This window comes from Tamandua tetradactyla, chromosome 6 (genome assembly GCF_023851605.1).
Source record: "Tamandua tetradactyla isolate mTamTet1 chromosome 6, mTamTet1.pri, whole genome shotgun sequence".
Classification (NCBI taxonomy): domain Eukaryota; kingdom Metazoa; phylum Chordata; class Mammalia; order Pilosa; family Myrmecophagidae; genus Tamandua; species Tamandua tetradactyla.
This window is the reverse complement of record NC_135332.1, coordinates 52,149,169-52,163,781: the sequence shown is the minus strand read 5'-3', so window position 1 is coordinate 52,163,781 and position 14,613 is coordinate 52,149,169. Positions and strand designations below refer to the sequence as shown.

At 45.9% G+C, this 14,613-nt stretch overlaps 1 protein-coding gene across 4 annotated transcripts in view; it reads left to right on the top strand.

The window, feature by feature from the left end:
- Positions 1–3,653: 3,653 nt before the first annotated feature.
- Positions 3,654–14,613, top strand: part of PHF12 (PHD finger protein 12) — a 71,914-nt gene continuing 60,954 nt past the window's right edge. For 3 of the 4 annotated variants that reach the window (XR_013177735.1, XM_077165353.1, XM_077165352.1), the window contains exons 1-2: positions 3,654–4,269; positions 4,913–5,094. Coding sequence is in view for 3 of the 4 variants with exons in the window: in XM_077165353.1 (XP_077021468.1) it covers positions 4,204–4,269; positions 4,913–5,094 (248 nt within the window). In the remaining variant the exon portion in view is untranslated. Of the gene's footprint in view, positions 4,270–4,317; positions 5,095–14,613 lie in introns of those variants that run through there. The other variant, XM_077165351.1, reaches the window with a different exon arrangement.

The following is a 14,613-nucleotide window of genomic DNA, read 5'->3' as shown; positions in this document are numbered from 1 at the left end:
CTCCCTCAAGGGTGGCCTCTGGGCAGTCCTGGTGTACCCATACCAGCCTGCCGGGGTGATCTCTGGTCCTTCTCTGAAGCTTCTGCCCCTTCCCAGTGGAGGCTATAATTCTAAGGGATTCTAAATGGTTCAAGGATCCTACCCCAAGTTCATGTTGGGCTTCCCTGGGCACACATGCTCCAGACCAAAGCAGGACACCCTACTGCTCCCTGGGCAGTCATACAACCTGAGGAGAGGAAGACCTTCCTCTGAGGTCAATTTCTGTTACAAACACCCTCTTTCCCATCCTAATAGTCCCACTCCAACCTCAGCCACTTACCAGCCTTCCCTCCTGGCCACAGTGTTTTGGGATAAGGGGAATGCACAGGCATATTCTTGGGAGGAGCAGAGGTCCAAGGACCCAGGAATTTGGCATGATATCGGGGGCTGGAGAGCTCCAGAAAGAGGTTCAGGTGCTGGCTGCAGGCCACTTTGTACATATAATGTATTATATGGGGTCCAGGCTCCAGTCAGAGAACAATCTTTTATTTCTGTTGTTTCCTTATTAAAATGGTGTTTTTGAAAAAAACAAGCAATGGCCAAGTGGATGGTGCTTTCTTGGAAGGAAGGGATGCGGGAGGTAAATGGGATGTGAACCTCAGTACCAAAAGACATGCTGGACCCACTGATCAATCATCCCCTGATTTTTCAAAAAGCAGTTACATGCAGGTGCTGCAGGGACCACTATCCCAAAATGGTCAGTGCAACAGAATGATAGGGCAAAATGAGAGGTCCCAATGGCTAGTGCCACAGAGGTGTGGGAGCCCAAGAATCCAAGTGATCATCCTCTCCAGTGCCTCATTTCCTCCTCTCTGCTGGTCCAGAATACCAGGCTGGCACATTCCCAACCCCTTCTCAATGCCACTGTATTACTGATAAGTACCAGGAAGCATGACATATGCTTTTTCTTTCTCCTTCTTCTTTCTCAGCAAGCAAGTCTTGAGAAACTAGTACTAGGAACCAGAGATTGAGCCCCCAAGCATGAGGCCCTAGTCTAGCTTGGCCTCAGAGAACATATATTCTCTCAGAAGTCAGGGGCACGCAGGGGCTTGGCTCCCTAGTCAGGCAAAAGCCCTAAATATGGGCTCTAGAAAGAAATGGCTGGGCAGGTTCTGCTTAAGTTTGCCCAGTGTGTGCCTTCCCAGTGCCCCTCTGGCCTCCCAGTGCCTCCTCTATACCCCTTCCCTTTTGCTCTCAGTGCCTCCTGAGTTGGGGGTATTTGTCCAGCCTTGGCCTGCAGCATACATTTCCATACTCAGAGGTGTGCCCTGCCCTTCAAAATAAAAGCAAGGGAAAGGCAACAAGGGCTTCTGGGAACTCAGAAGCCAGAAGACAATACCCCTGAAAGAAATAATAGCAGTAACTAGTACCTTCTGCTTCTACAGACTTCCAACAGGGAACAACTCACAGCTGCCCACTCCCTGGCTCTAGTGCAGGCCACTTTCAAGGATGCAGTCCAGGCTGACTGTAAGCCCAGGTTAGCCAAGAGAGGTTATTTCCAAAGGCACCTTTATCCCACCTACTTGTTCTCCTCCATCGCCTTTGAATATCCAGGGTTGGAGCTCTCCAAGGTGGTATTAATTCTTAGCACTGCTAGACTAAGATCATCCTCCAATTTCCAAGAGGAAGATGTGTAGAATGATTAGTTCCTCTTACCAACAAAGCCTAGTCATATTTCCTTCATTAGCCCACCTCCTGTTTCTGTTCTCAACTATAACTGATGGTGTTGATCAAAGCAAAGGCTTGAACACTGGTTATGTGCCAATGATGTACTTATCTGCCCCAAAATGCCTTCAGGCTGACACAGCAGCACAGATAGGCCCAGCAGGAAAGAAGCTAATGAGAGAGGACACATGAGGTTCCCACTCTGAGCTCCTGTGGTATAAGGTACATCCCAGGAGAGACGAGGCCTGGCCACCCCCATATAAACAATCTGGTTCAGCTCTCCCTTCTCTTAGGGCCTCTCTGACCCATAGACACTCAGGTTTCTTATTGGCTGAGGCTGGTTGGTAGACGCAGAGAGCAGTCGATTTACATGGTATCTCACTACCAACACCATGACCTTATCCCCCTGCCTAGGAATCATCAGAAAAAAAAAAAACAGAAACCGATGCCACACACTGGCATCCTCATCCCACCTAACTCATCCTCCTTACTGTCCCAAAAGAAGGAGCAGTAACAATCCTCAGAGGAAGTTAACAAGATGCAGTGGAGAGTGTCCTCGACTGGGAATCAAGAAATGTATCATTACTAGGTTTCTCATAAATTTACTATGTAATTTAAGGTAAATCACTGCTCCTCTCTGGACATCTAGAAATAAGGGAATTAGATTAGATGTCTCTAAACCCTTTTATTACTCCGAGGTTACTAAGTGTGCCTTAAAAGCAAAGGTGGGCAAGGCACAGCTACCTGGCAACAATGCCAACTAAACGCCCAGCAAGGCTCAATGACGCTGTTCCCTTCTCCACGGCTTTATGCACAGAGATAACTGATCATTTCTGACAGCGACGCCAAGAGGACAGGCGGGCACCCTTGAGGAGGCGCGTGAAACCCAGACCAGAATTCGAGGTGAGACCCTCAAACTACAAATCCCACCACGCAGCACTGCAGCTCTCGTAAGTATCCTTTCCCGACAGGCAAATCACTCTTCCCTCAGTTCACCTTACCGTATAAGGCATCGCACGCAGACGGAACTACAACCCCCACAATCCATCAGACTCATCGCGATCCTCGCTCCCAGTGTGCAACGCACTCACGATCGGCCTTTCGCTCCCTTGCGCATTGCAAACTGGGAGTTGAAGTGAGCTGTAGGCAGGTAGATGGGCATTGTCGTAGGCACTCTTCACTTTCGGCTTCGTCTGAAGCAGTGCTTAGAGACAGTGGTCAAGAGAGAGTAGTAACTGGCAGGCAGAATTCTTTACGGTGTCATCACCACGCAAGGCACGAATGCTTGGGCTAAAATTAACTGTCTGTAGCGGGAGGGAAGTGGGAATCGCAGGCCATCCAGTCGCCACCAAAAACGTCGTTTTCCGTCTCAATGGCCTTTTTTTTCTCTTTATCAATATGGCAGCTTGGTCCAGCCACATATGACACTGGAACCAAACCGTCCAGTAAAACGCCCCCAGAATACTGCTGCCACCGACAGCCTACACCACACTTTACTTCTTTCTGCTAATACCTGAGGACTAAAAGGGCATGGTAGCCTATATCCTATCAGCAAAATGGCGAAAGAAGAAGCATTCTTGTGAGGGCCGGCAGATGATAATACGCCTGCGCGGGAGGCGACTGTGTGATTGTAGGGCGGGAGGGGGAGCATCCCCAACACGCCTGCGCGGAAACAGAGTACTCTTGGTCCATATACAAACACCAATAGATTAAGCGTACTCTGCTTTCCTGCGACTGCGCTATGACCCTCACGAGGTCCCTCAGGCGCCTGCGCGAGACTTCAGGTTCCTCCCTTTTATCTCATTACGCTGGCGCAGAGCTGGAAGGCGGGGCTTCAGAACATCAGACGAATGCCAGCGCGGCTGCGCGCTGGGGGGTACCCCGTCACCGCGGCTGCGCGGGAGCCCGGCCGCCGGCTGTCACTGCGGTTGCGCGCGGCGAGCGGCGATCCCCGGGCGCCTGCGCGGGTGGCTTTGCGGGCGCTCGCGGTAAGTTTGCGCCAAGTGCGCGGCAGCCGGGACGCAGACGGCGGCAGCGGCGAGAGGCGGAGCCCGGGGACCACCCCCCATCACCCTCCCCCCAGTCACCTCACGTACTACAACCTCACCTAACCTCTCACCCTCCCTCCGATACCCCCAACCCCGGGATGGCAGCGTCCGCCAGCCTTCCTGGACCGACCAGCGGTCGCCACCTCCGGCTTTAGCCTGTGGGACTAGGCCCCGCCGAGGCCTGACCCCCGCAGCCGGGACCTACAGTGCAGCCAGCCGCCGGGTCGGGGCTGAGGGGCCGCACCCCCCTCACAGCCCGTGGGGAGGACGCTGCCGCCCCGGGGACTGGGGGCCGGGGGGTGGGGGGGGAGCCAGGGCGAGGAAGCCGGGACCTGTACAGGGAAGAAAGAAGCGGGGCCGGGGTCAGGAACATCCCCTCCCCCCTCTTCCCCCCTCCCCCTGGGGTTGGGGGGGGCCGGAGCAGAGAGCGCCCAGCCCGGGAGGTGGATGAATGTGGGAGAAAATGGAGACCAAGACGATCGTGTACGACTTGGACACGTCGGGGGGGCTGATGGAGGTAAGAGTGGCCCTTCTCATCCCCTTCCCCCAGCGCCGGGAGGGAACCACCGCCCTCCGCCCCACAAAGCCGGTCCTAAACTCGCAGCGCCAGAGGACCGGGGGAGGGGAATCCTTCCTCACCCAGCTTTCCCCTCCCATCCTTGCTATTCGGGGGGTTGAGCTGAGCCCCCGAGGACGTTTGCAGCAGTTTCACCTACCCGCCGCCCTCGACTTGCTCTCCCGAGGCGCCAGCCCACTCCATATCGTTGCAACCGCGGGTCTCCCCACCCCCTTCTCGACGGCCCCTTTGTGCTTCCCCCAGTGCGTCCGGGTACCCGGTTTCGGGCCTTTACCGAGTTGGGCCTTGGAGTCCCCCACTGTCCATACAAGGAAGTGGTGAGAAGGGAACCGCGCACCCTCTCCCCCATCCCCCTACCCTGATCCTCCCCATTTGGAAGAAGCTGTTCTCGTTGTGCTGCAGGAACGCGGTTAGGGTGGACTCCCCCAGGTTCCGGAGCTGAAAGGTTCTGGGAGCAGCCTGGATGGGCGGAAGAAGGACAAAAGGGGGGAGAGGAGTGGGTGACGGTGAAGCCGCGCCGGGGGGGCGACAGACCGTCCGGGACCTCCGAGTGTACACACACGCCGTTTGTATGTGTGTGCAGCAAATCCAAGCTCTGCTGGCCCCCCCCAAGACGGACGAGGCGGAAAAGCGGAGTCGGAAGCCTGAGAAGGAACCCCGGAGAAGCGGCAGGGCCACTAACCACGACAGCTGTGATAGCTGCAAGGAAGGTGGGGATCTCCTGTGCTGCGACCACTGCCCGGCCGCCTTCCACCTCCAATGCTGGTAAGGTCTGGGGACCCCTCTGGAGCCTTGGTAGACCCTCCTTGGCACATTCCTTCACCCGCCTGCCCCTGCCTGCCGAAATAACGGGCGCTTGCAGCCGCTAGCTGACTTTCTGCCACCGCTGGGGCGAGCGCCTCCCGGCCCCCAGGTGTCTCCCTGGATCTGGCCGTTTTGTGGCGGGGGGGGGGAGGGGTAGCAGCAGTGGGTCCGTACCCGAAGATCTGGCTTGGGTTAAGTGGAAAAAAGCCCCATCTGGGATTGGAAGTCGCTGGGGAACGGAGATGGATCCGGCCCGGTACGGCCGGTGGTAGCGGGGGAGGAAGGGGAGGAGCTCCGGGCCCTGTGCGGCTCGCCTGCCCGCGCGCCCGCCGCCCTCGGGGCTCTTGCCAGGCTGGGCTTTCCTTCGGGTGGGTTCGCGGAGCTCTCGGGCCGCGGAGCTTTCGGGCAGCCGAGCCTCGGTGATCCAGAGCCGGAGACTTGGCGCTTGTGGCTGTAGAGGAAATCATGGAGGGTGTCTCTCGAGTTCGCCTCTTCTCTGCCTTTCTGTTTACAATATGGCGACCTGCCTTTAAATTATATTTTTATTCTCAGCGCCATTTTGGCTACATATATGATTTGCAGACGTCTCCCGGGAAACGGTGGGGGTAGCCTCGGAGCCCTTTCTGCAGAAGCTTGTCCAGGGCTGGGGTCTCGCCGCTTTGGTCCCCTTTTTCTGCCTCTGCTTGTCTCCCTGTTGCCTATCGAAGCTGCCTCCCTACCCGCTCTGCTGCCTCTTAAGAAATTGGGCCGGGTTAGACAATTAAAATTGCCCTTAGGCGCCGATTTCCACTTTTCGGCTCTGGATCGGCGAGCCCTTGCCTCAAAATTCTTTGCTTCTGGGGGCAGGATTGTTGCGGCGGCTCCGGGAGGGCATTTTCAACCATCAGAAAGCTGGAAAGGCGTGCGCTTTTTTTTCTTTTCTTTTCTTTTTTTTTTTTAACTGAACGTTAGGAGAAGAGAAAGGGAGGGACCTGGTTGATCGCCTGCTGCTTGGGCTCTTCAGCAGCTCAACCCAGAACAATTTGGGAAAAATCACCTCTGCTCTCCACAAAAATCCCTGCGCTGGGAACCCAGATTGCGTCTTGCCCTCCTGTGTCTGTTTTTGTTGTACAGCAACAGTTGACTGAGGCAGGCGTTTGTGAGAAGAGCCTGACTGGAAAGAGAATGAGAAGGAGAGGGGGCTTATTCTTTTTGCTCCCATCCTTTTTGGTGTTGCCTTTTTTAGCACCTTGTTATAAAAAAAATTTAAAGCAGGGTTTCCCTTGAGTTCTCTCCACAGTTCTGTTCACATTCTGTCTTTCGGTTTGTGGACTAGAGCCTACTGTATGTTTGTACTAATTGCAGGGTTTGAAGCACTTAATAGACGGATGACTGATACTGGACAAATTAAGCCTGTGGTCAAAAGTTATGTAGGAAGCTACCCGTTATCATTACCAAGATACTTTTGCTCAGAAGGGTACCCATTTTGGCTTGTAACGTTGCAGGGAGTGATTATCCTGGAGGAAGCTTTGCTGCCAGCTTTAAAATTTTTATTATGAAGTGACTAATACCAGCAAGATGGGCCTGTGGTTTTTTACTTCTTATAAGGTATAATCTATCTGGAGAAAATATTTGTGACCAAGTTTCCTGTGCTGTTCTTGAATGTAGAAGAGATTTGTACCTGTGTTGTGTTACTTACCAGTTATTCCAAGTTGCTTACATTTCTTACGCTTGGTTAATATGTACAATAGGAATGAGTCCTAGACTTGATTTAAAGTGTGGGTTAGTGCTTTACTCCTAGGATGAAGTTGGTGTTAAATAGAAATGGTGACTTCCACATTTAGTCTGACAATGTGATAATCCCTATCTTTATCTTTTATTTCATTTGTTTAATAAAGCAGAAATTATTTAGAAACTTTAGTCATGGAAAAAGTGTACTGTTGCTTTTGTCTGAGATTGAGCTTTTAATTCTAAACCCTAACCTCTCAATCGTTTAATTAGTTGAGTCTGTTGTAACAATTAATAGTTTCACTATAGCTGCTGGCGAGATTCAGACTTGCCCAGACTGTGTGCATTTAATTGAATACTGGTTTTTGTTTGTTTGTTTGTTTGAGAACATGAATGGGAACTGGTAATCAGAAATTTGAGAATCCTATTAAATGAGGTAGGACTTGTTTCACATCTCTAATTACTTTTCAGAGATGACAGAACTGAATGTAGCATATAGTAATAACGATAAATTTCCTTATTTCTCCAGACTGTTTAAGAGTGAAGTTGGAGTTTTATAAATGCTGTAGGTCATAGTTGCAGTGCTGCTGTGGGTCTCCATTCAAAGTTCCATTGAGACAAGGCCTTTTTCAGTCTGGAGCAAGCCTTGCCAGCCTGCCTCTCAGTGAACAGGATGTAGTAAAATGTTCCAGAGGTGATTGTAGGCAAACTTTACCTCCTGGGCTTAGTAACATAGCCATGGGACTTTTCTAAGATAAACTACTGAAGGAGCTGATTGATCAAATAAGCTGTTTTAATTGTCCTGTCTTTTCTCAGGGGCTAAAACTCTGAGAAACAGTCATCTCTTCCTAATTAAACTGGGACCCTGTTTCTGATTTTCTGTAGTGATCCTCTGCGTAAGGGAGAATTGTTCTGTACCAGGTGCTATGATTTTATGAAGAATTAAGTCTGAGGAGCTCATGTTTTCATAGTTAAGTGATAGTTTAATTATTTTGTCCAAGTTTGACTGGTTTACAAATTATTCAGAGTGGTAGTAGGGGTTACTACTGTAGGTAGTAGGGAGAATTGGAAAGATATGTTTTTAGTGTTCTCTGGTGAACATGACCTCCATCATAATTTTCATTCCATGAGTTGAACTTCCTGAAAATATTGGTATCCATGGACTCAGTCCCTAAAAATGAGTAAAAGATTAGAATAATTGGTGGAACTTTAGTTGCTACTGACTATCTTTCTGTTTGAAATGGTAGGATTGCTCTCACTATTGAAGTGAATACCACAGGGCATTAGAAGTGAGGCTGAATGGAAACTGGATGGTTTCCTCTAGTTTCTTTCTCATGTCATTTTGCTCCAAACAGACCGAGGAACCAAAACAGTCTGATTGAGAAGTGCATCTACCTCAGCAGACCTCAGCATGGTTGCTTCCCGTCAGACAGATTTCTGTAGCATTTGCCTCCGCATGTTATATTTGGAATTGTTGGCCGGCTTTCCTTTCTGGTGTTGGCAGCAAGATCCAAAACGAGGTTTTCGAAGAATGAGAGTAGAAAAGTCTCTGTGCACAGGCAAAACTAAGCTCAGCTTGGAGTTTTGCATATTTAATTTTCAGTGAGTCATAACAAGAAAGGTTTCACACATAGAGTGGAAAACTGCTTTGCAGAAAATCTTTGCTGCTGTGAACTTTTGAGGATGTTATTTTTCTGATTTTTTTTGTTTTTAGCTGTTTGGTATCATTAGAATAATATCGGGCAGGTGATGTATTAGAATATGTTTATTTTCATGTTATCTTGTGAATCTGTTGTTTCTGACATTATGAGGGCTTGGAACCCTGGCACTGAAGAACTGGAGGTGACAACATCTGAACTCCCCTCACCCTACCCCCGAATAATGAAATGACAACAATAAGCAAACCTATTTTGGTTTGTGATTTTTATGCTTATTTTATTTGCCAATTTTTCATTTGCTATGTCACATTGGAATCTGGGTGTATAATGTTTTTAAATGGTATATCCAAACATGGAGAGACCAGTAATGTTCAACTTTAATTCAAGCTCAGAGGCCTACTTCTTAAACTTGATGTGGGGCTCAGGGGTTAATTCTTAGGAGGTGAGTGCTGTAGTTCAAAGATATAGGTAAATAGCTGTTTTAAAAAAATAAGAATAATATTTGGTATGAGTTATTTGCTCATACAATGTTTGTGATCCAAATGGCTTGAGAAAAGAAGCAATTAAAAGTGGAAGAGAAAATAATACTCCTGAAAGATGATTGTTATCATGTAACTTAAGGCAAGTACATTGTGGCCAGCATACTGTGGTGGGAAGTTTTTTATCTTGGGCCTGTCCAAAAAAACAGTAAATTATCATGCTCAATGAAATGTGGAGTAGTTATAATCTCTCAGTCTCCTACTGTTCCTACTGTTTCAGAGTACTTTTGAAATGGGCCCACTAATATATTAGGCCAATTTTTTATGAATATAAACATGTTAAAGACATATTAAGATACTGCCTTCATTTGAATCTGAAGATGAATTCATGTTGTATCACTTAAATTCCTAGTCAAATATGTCTCCAAGAGAATTTTTTTAAGCCAGATCAGCGAAGTGTCTACTAAATTGTCTAATTTGAACTGAAAAGGGATTCAAATAGTCATTATTGCGTATTGAACACACTAATTTTTAACCTCTGGGTGAAAGTACAAGTGATATGAAAAATTACTCAAAGAGGCTCAGTGTTACCACCCATCTTCCTCCCCCTCCCCCCTTTTTTGGTTACAGCTTTATTGAGCTGTAATTCATATATGATACAATTCATGTATTTAAAGTGTACAATTTAATGTGTTTTAACATATCCACAGTGGTACAACCACCATCACAATCAATTTTAGAACATTTTCATGTCTCCAAAAAGAACCTATACCCTTTAATAATCATCCTTATTCCTTCCCCTGCCCCCACTCCCACCTCTCAGCCTTAGGCAACCACTAATCTACTTTCTGTCTGTGTAGATTTGCCTGTTCTGGACATTTCATATAAATGGAATGTGGTCTTTTGTGATTGGCTTCTTTCATTTTAGCATAATGTTTTCCAGATTTACTCATATTCTAGCATAAATCAGTACTTCTTTCCTTTTTATGACTGAATAATATTCCATTGTGTGGATATAGCACATTTTGTTTATACTTTTATCAGTTGATGGACATTTGGGTTATCTCCATCTTTGATAGTGAATGATGTTGCTATGAATATTTGTGTACAAGTTTTTTGTGGTGTTGTTTCTCTTGGATGTATACCCAGGAGTAGAATTTCTGGGTCATACAGTAACTATGTATTTAACATTTTGAGGAATTGTTAGAGGTTTTCCAAAGTGACTGTACTATTTTACATCCCCACCAGCAGTATATATGAGAGTTCCAGTTTCTCCACATCCTTTAGTATACTTGTGCTTTTCTGTCTTTTTTTAATGTAGTCATCCTAGTAGGTGTAAAGAAGTGGTATTATTGTGGTTTTAATTTGCATATTCCTGATGGCTAATGATATTGAACATCTTTTCATGTGCTTATTGGCCACTTGTGTGAATGTCTATCCAGATCCTTTGTCCATTTTTAATTGAGTTGTCTTAGTTTTTTGTTTGTTTGTTTGCATGGGCAGGCACTGGGAATCGAACCCGGGTCTCTGGCGTGGCAGGTGAGAATTGTGCCACTGAGCCACCATCGCACTGCCCTGAGTTGTCTTTTTTTTTTTTTTTTTTGTTAGGTTGTAAGAGTTCTTTATGTATTCTAAATACAAGTCCCTTATCAGATATGTGATTTACAAATATTTTCTTCTATTCTGTGAGTCGTTGTTTCACTTCTTTTTTTCCTTTTCTTTTCTTTTGACTCTTACCTAGCAAAAAGAGATTGATTTAAGCACAGTCTCCCATCTGTGCCTGTATTATCTATGTAATATAATGGTTTCTTCTGTGAGCTCCAGTCAGGGTGGTGTATCTCAGTAGAGAGAACCTTAAATGTGATTTGGTTGCTGTTTCAACTTTTCTACATGACCCTTCCTAGCAAAGAAGGCTGCAAGTGGCCCCAAAGGGATTATAAAAAAATATCCCACCTGCCTTCAGGCAGGATGCCCACCCAGTACCCACCAGCCGTAATGGAGAGTTTCTGTGTGTGGTCGTGTTTCATACATGTAGACTTTGCCTCGGTTTGATTGGTAAAAGCTTGATGTGGAACTAACTGCAGATCAGTTTATGAGCTGGCTTTTGAACCCAGATCAACAAAAATAAAAATTTTACCCTATAGTGAACTCTCCTGTTTGTATGAGTCTTTGTGTAGGCCCAGATAGCAATAAATAGGGAGTCAGAATGCAGAGAATGTTTACTTGAAGATTTGAGATAGCTCACAAAAAGAAACAGTCTGCTTTGATGCTTCTGAGATGATTTTTACTACCTAAAAGTACAGATATCCTGATCCTTAACAGAAAATGGTTTACCTTTCCTCCTACAAGTGACAGGGTAATAGAAAATAGATGAGGTTGAATATTGTTTGCTTTTGATTATGGTTAAGAGTATTGAAATCCATCTCTGAGCTTTCTTATCCCACCTCCAACACACACAATTCCTCAGGTGTATGGTTAAGGAGGCCACCCTAGTAGAAGATTCTGGTTGGGGACATGATGCCCTTACTATATTAATGCAGCATAGCCTCCTGGTAATGCTTTCTTATTTTAAGGTGCAGAGCAGGGGGAAAAAATGTTTGTTTTCCCACCTCCAGATATTCTTCCTTTGAATTAGAGGCCCCAGGGAGTACAAACTGACCAGCTGCATTGCCTTTCAATGAGTGACACTAATAAGAGCACCTCTGCATAATACTGGCCTCCCAAGAGACAGGAGAGGAGTACATCAGTCCCCCTACCAGTTTCCTGAAAGAGGAGGACATTGTATTCAGTGCAAGTCCTAGACCAATTTCAGAAAGGAACTTTGGTATTGCAGATTTGTCATCATGCCCAGGACACATGTACAGGTCACTAGCTGATTGCTTTTCCCATCATTTGAGAGCTGTTAAAAATGAGAAGGGGGCTCCATTTTCTGCCATTTCTACTCATCCTTTAATCCTAAAGTTATTTCTAAATCTAGATCTCAGCAAATAAGAATAAAGTTTTAGCATATCTGTGTGGGAGGCAAAAGCTGAGAGGTACTGATGAAAGGGGAAATCATTGATTTTATCCACTAGCAGAAAGGAACATGACTACTACATAGAGCTATTGCTGAAATAAAAATTAGCAAATTCCAAGTACTTTTGCAGACTGATGAAATTTTCTAAGTAATGAAAAACTTGACTGGCTCATCTAAAGAGCTGCTCTTTCTTCCCTTTTTGCTGCTGTTGTACTAGATACACTCTAAACTTTGTGAAAGCCAGAGCCTGACCTATTTCCTTTGCTCACTGCTGTGTAACACCTAGTGGTATTACAAATGAGAGATGCACAAAGGTGAACACTGGTTGGAGAACAGAAATGATGTCTGGGTTATTCCAAGTAGATGGTACCTCTTGTTAACATGAACGTTTGATAGCTATTTCTTTCCTCCTAATTACGCTTGCTTTTTGTATGTCAGTATGTGCCCCACCTCTCTTTCTGACGAATTGTATAGACTATCTCTGGAAATGTTTCCCTGTATTGAAAGGACAAAATACAGAGTAACAGCAGAGTGGGGAGAAACTCCATGGCTCACTATCAGTCTTTCCCACTGATTTGGGCTCAATGTGAGGCACTTTTTGAAATAACCTTGAGTGAGCAAGCTAGAACTCTCGATGGGGTTTGAATTTAACGATAGCCCAGATACATCACTTTACCACCAGGTCAGGCAAGGGTAGGGGGACCTCTTAGAATTACTGGCAAGTCTGAGTTCTAAGTGGCATCCTATGTGTGGCAGCACAAGCACATTTACAGGCTTTTACTCAGCTGTGATCTTCAGAGGGATATTGAATATTATTTTTCTCCTCTATCATTTGTGTAGAGAACTTCGGTGAGGGTGGGTTTAGATAAGTCTCCACATTAGGAAAGGGGCAGTGTAGAGCTACTCTAGCTCTTCTTTGTACCAACCCTAGGCTCTTGTGATGAACTTTATATATGTTTTATATATATATATTTTTTTAATTGAAATATTTTCACACACCATGCAGTCCATCCAAAGTATACAATCAGTGGCTCACAATATCATCACATAGTTGTATATTCATCACCATGATCATTTTTAGAACATCTGCAGCACTCCAGAAGAAGAAATTAAAAGAAGAAATCCACACATCCCATACCCCTTACACCTCCCTCTCTTTGACCACTAGTATTGTAATCTACCCAATTTTTTTTTAACCGCTTACTCCCCTACCCCATTATTTATTTGTTTTTCGCCCTTAAGTTTTTACTTATACATCCATACCCTAGATAAAGGGAACATCAGCCACAGATTTTCACAATCACCCACGCACATTTTGAAAGCTGTATGGTTGTACAGTTGTCTTTAAGAATCAAGGCTACTGGAATACAGTTCAACAGTTTCAGGTACTTCCTTCTAGTGACTCCTATACACCATAAACTAAAAAGGGATATCTATATAATGCATAAGAATAACCTCCAGGATAACTTCACAACTCTGTTTTAAATCTCTCTGCCACTCAACTTTGTCTCATATCTCTCTTCCCTGTTTTGGTCAAGAGGGCTTTCTCAATCCCATGATACTGGGTCCTGGCTTATCCCCAGGAGTAATGTTTCCACGTTGCCAGGGAGATTTTTATCCCTGGGAGTCATGTCCCACGTAGTGGGGAGGGCAGTGAGTTCAACTGCTTAGTTGGCTTAGAGAGAGAGGCCATATCTGAGTAACAAAAGAGATTCTCTGGGGGTTATTCTTAGGCATAATTTTAAGTAAGCCTAGCTTTTCCTCTGCAGGAACAAGTTTCATGGGGGCGAGCCCCAGGATCGAGGTCCCCACTCCTTGTGAGAATGTCAGTTCTCCCCAGATGGGGAAGTTTAATATTTCCTCCTTTCTTCCCAGTCTCCCAAGGAGACTTTTTTATTTTCTGCCCAGATTACTCTGGGATGTATCAGGGCATCACACTAACCTGTACAAATCAACAAGCTCTCACTCCCTATTCAAGATTCCATGTGATCATGGTGTTCAAATAAACTGACCATACAAGTTAAATTAGATAATGCACTATCAAAAATACTCATTTTATACCAGATAAACATCTCTGTCTTTGGTCTCTGTTCTAGTTTGCTAGCTGTTAGAATGCAATATCCCAGAAATGGAACGGCTTTTAAAAAGGAAATATAATAAGTTGCAGTTTAACAGGTTTTAGGCTGTGGAAATGTCCCAATTAAAGCAATGTCCAATCTAAGGCATCCAGGAAAAATACCTTGAATCAAGAAGGCCAATGAAGTTCAGGGTTTCTCTCTCAAGTGGAGAGGCACATGGCAAACATGGTCAGGGTTTCTCTCTCAGCTGGAAGGGCACATGGCAAACATGGTGTCATCTGCTAGCTTCCTCTCCAGCTCCCCAGGAGGCGTTTTCCTTCTTCAACTCCAAAAGTCCCTGGCTGGTGGATTCTCTGCTTCTCGTGGCTATGTTGTCCTCTGCCCTCTCAGAATCTCCTGCTTTCACTAAAATGTTTCATCTTTTGTAGGATTCCAGTAAACTAATCAAGACCCACCTGGAATGAGTGGAGACACATCTCCACCTAATCCAGCTTAACAACCACTCTTGATTGAGTCACATCTGCAGGGAGAAGGTATAATTA